A 3,989-nucleotide genomic window follows, 5' to 3' on the forward strand; every position below is an offset into this window, starting at 1 on the left:
GGGGGGGGGCGGCCAGAGCTTTTTTGCAGCTCAAGTCGGCAGCGGTGTGTACGTACGATTACGAGTTGATGAACCATTTTGGAAACTTTGAATTTGAAGGTACAAAAGAGTCTTTGGTGTCGCTTTAGTACACTAAACAATCGACAGTGGAAACGAAGGTGAGTTGCGGCCTCTGTGAAGACCTGGTAGTTGTCGGTGGCGTCCCCGAGCAGTCCTCCGAAGGTGATGGCGTTGGTGATGCAGCCCAGGTAGATGAAGACCACGGCGGAGATGGACTGGATGTGGAAGCCGTCGTAGATGTCGCTGCAAATCCACGGGGCCTTCCGCTTGATGTCCAGCCACAGTCCGCCTGCAAACCTACCCGAAAAACATCACGGAGCATCGTTACGGTGACAGAAGACGGGTGATCCTGGACCCTGATGACACATGATGGGTCTTACTTATTTTATTTTAACCCTGGTGTTGTCTTCACTTTCGGGACCCTCTCGTGTCCCTCGGGTCAAACTGACCCGGGACTTATTTGGGGTTTTAAAAACAATTCTGGATTAAGATTTTACTTCATAATCTATCAACAGATATCGTCTTTATCTCAATTTCCAACAGCTGAGATAACATATATGTTCAGGGAATGCATCAGTCTCTACTAGCACACTATTAAACATGGAAGTGGGGTTTTTGTCGTAAGTTATAATTCATGTTAAAAATCCACTATGGAAGCAACATGAGTGTCATATCCAGAATAATGTTCTGAGTCAGGAATACATGTTTATCTCAGGAAATGAGGAAAGGACGCTGATTTTCAGGTGGAAAATTAATGTAACTTTTACCATTTTTATTCTTGTAAAAATTTCAAATGGGTCAATTTGACCTGAATACCATGCAAGGGTTAAAAGATATCTTTGGGGTATTTTAGTCTTCAATAGACAGGACCGCTGTAGACCGGAAAGGGGGGGGACAGAGGGGGAAGACATGCAGCAAATGGCCGCAGGTCGCATTCCACTCCAGGACTAAGACTCTGCAAATTTGACCCCTTTTCAAATTGTTTCCATATTACAAATGTGGGTTTCTTTCAAAGAAATGGTCCAAAAAAGTAACGTGGATGGTTCCCTACAATGTTCCTCAAGAGTTAAATTAAATAATCAGTTCACTACTGTCATTGAATTTGTTTTTTTCATTTACATGTAATGTATGATATTTCATGTGCCGATGTGCGGCATAGCAGCAATCGGCACAATGACTATTATGCCCATACTTATTATTATTTTCTTTTCTAATCTTCCGCCAAATTGTCGTCCCGCACTAGTCCCAAAGTTGCCAACACGCGCAACACATTACCGACATGTGGGTATGATCGGGAATGGTGTGCTATGATTTTTCTAAGATGTGCCCGCGGTTTTACCGAAATGGCAAAAAACGGCAAAGTTTTTCATTGACTTAATGGGAAATGTGTCGGAAAACGCTCAACATCGCTCAAAAACCCCCCTCTTTGGGACCGTGCTGTGTCGCCATACTTTAACGTAGAGAAACATGATAAAAGTTAAACCGAAGACAGACCTTTGGTGTTTATTGCGCATGAATGGTCGTTCAGATTCCAGCGTTTCTCCAAAATCCCGGTTTCCGTATCGTCCCGTTTCAGACCGGCTCAGATTTTCCAATTGTGTGTATTGGCGGAATGTGTCAGCTAGAGTGGGGACAGAGTGGGGGAGCTAAAAAAAGTTATCTTTTTTTTTTCTCTATAACTTGCTCCCACGCCAACAATTCTAACTGTCTGGACAATTTATACATCAACACGTAGGTATCTTGTCTAGGTTCATCCAATGTGCTCATTTATGTGATATGATGTATCTTTCCGCTCAGCGACCTTTCAAATGAGAACAGTTCCCCATTTTCCTCATTCACTGTAATGTTAAACATCGTCTACATTGTCTGAGCAAAACGCAGAGCAAAGGACCTTTTTACATCGCTGATACGCCCACATTTTAAGGTCATCCACATAAATTTTATATCAATACGTTCACAAAGGCCTCTGGGTGCCCACGAGAACCTCAATTAATTGCTATCTTGTATCCTTTTGGTGATATGTCATCATTGTTTGAGAGCTTGATCAGTCTCTTAATACTGGTACAGTAGGGATGCCAGGTGCAGTCGTTAACTGACTGACATATCAAAGCGATGACACTACACAGAGATAACAGGCTTCCTAATTGGTCCTGTAGGTAACCAGCGACCATCTGTCCTGTGGACACGTCTGTCTCCCTCTCTCTCAGACACACACACAGACAGACACACACACACTCCTAACATCTTAATAGGTTTAAAAAGTTATATCTCTGAAGGGTTAAGACCTATATTTTATTAACTTTTAGTGCGTTCGGATGTGCACCAAGTAGCGGCACACTGAAAAATTTCTGCGGAATTTCTAGTTTATCGTAGTGTTTCATTTATATTATAGTCCTGTGCTGTTTGACTGATGTATGTTTGCTGCTGTAGCACTTAATTTCCCATTTTATTGGGACATAAATATCATCTATCTATCCATCTATCCAATCATATCTATCGATCTACTATCTACATCTATCTATCTATCTATCATCTATCTATCTATCCTATCTATCCTATCTATCTTCACTTCTATCTATATATCATCATCCCTATCTATCCATCATCTATCTATCTATCTAATCTCTGTCATTATATCTCTATCCATCTCCATCCATACCATCACATCCATCCATCCATCATCCATCCATCCATCTATCTATCTCTCTATCATCTACTATCTAGCTTCTCTATCTTATATTTTTGCATCTAGCTATCTATCTATCCATCTATCCTATCCATCACATCCATCCATCATCTATTATCTATCATCTACTCTATCTATCTCTCTATCTATCTATCTATCTATATATCCATCTTCTATCTACTCATCATCCATCCATCCACTATCTATCTATCTATCTCTCATCTATCTGAACTATCTATCTATCTATCTATCTATCTATCTATCTACTATCTATCTATAATCCATCTATCTATCTATCTATCTAAAAATGCGGACAATTTCTAGACGAGATCTTCATAAGTGGTCTTGACACTAAGACGGATCGCGGTACAAACACACACACACACACACACACACACACACACACACACACACACACACACACACCTTCCCTCTGCTGGAGCTGAAAACATTTGTGTGCACGTAAATCGCTTTTGGCCGAAAACGCTGCTCCAGAGCCATAACGTAGCAGCGTAAATGCAGCCTAAGGAACGTGGTTTTGATGCCAGACCCCGGATGAAGCCGGACCCTGAAGCCGGACCATGAAGCCGGACCATGAAGCCGGACCATGAAGCCGGACCCTGAAGCCGGACCCTAAAGCCAGACAATGAGACCCTGTATATGACGCGGGGCTCTCCTACCTCCCTGTGAACTTCAGCTCCTCCCCGAGCTCATGCGGAGCCGGGAACTCCTCGTCTTCTCCTCCGGCGGCGCCGCCGGCCGAGCCGTTCATCTGACCCAGCTCATTCAGGTTCAGCACCGACTTCCTGCGGGGACACGGAGACGGAAACGGGGCGGGACCATTTAAAGATATCTGTCTTAATCTGGAGACCTGGACTTTAAAGTGGTTGGATTTTTTTTTTATATATATATAAAATGATAGTTATCAAAGTGTGAAGATTTTATCTTATTTACATACATACGTATTGGACACACACACACACATACTGGACACACAGACACACAGACACACAGACACACACACACACACACACACACACACACACAATCTACTGGACACCATACACAATACACACAGCACATCAGAACCACACACACACACCACACACACACACACACACACACACACAAACCCATACTTGGAAACACACACAAACACACACATACGTGAAACACACACACCAAACGCAATACATACTGGCAGACACACTCACACACACACACACAACACTCACACACACCT

General features: G+C 42.8%; 1 protein-coding gene across 5 annotated transcripts in view; it reads right to left on the reverse strand.

The window, feature by feature from the left end:
* Window positions 1–3,989, reverse strand: part of slc4a5b (solute carrier family 4 member 5b) — a 73,107-nt gene that overhangs the window by 22,596 nt on the left and 46,522 nt on the right. For all 5 annotated transcript variants that reach the window (XM_032511180.1, XM_032511179.1, XM_032511177.1 and 2 more), the window contains 2 exons: window positions 3,427–3,552; window positions 183–357 (listed from right to left, as the gene is read on the reverse strand). In XM_032511180.1, coding sequence (XP_032367071.1) covers window positions 183–357; window positions 3,427–3,552 — 301 coding nt within the window. The remainder of the gene's footprint in view (window positions 1–182; window positions 358–3,426; window positions 3,553–3,989) is intronic.

Source organism: Etheostoma spectabile, unplaced genomic scaffold (genome assembly GCF_008692095.1).
Source record: "Etheostoma spectabile isolate EspeVRDwgs_2016 unplaced genomic scaffold, UIUC_Espe_1.0 scaffold325, whole genome shotgun sequence".
Taxonomy (NCBI): Eukaryota; Metazoa; Chordata; class Actinopteri; order Perciformes; family Percidae; genus Etheostoma; species Etheostoma spectabile.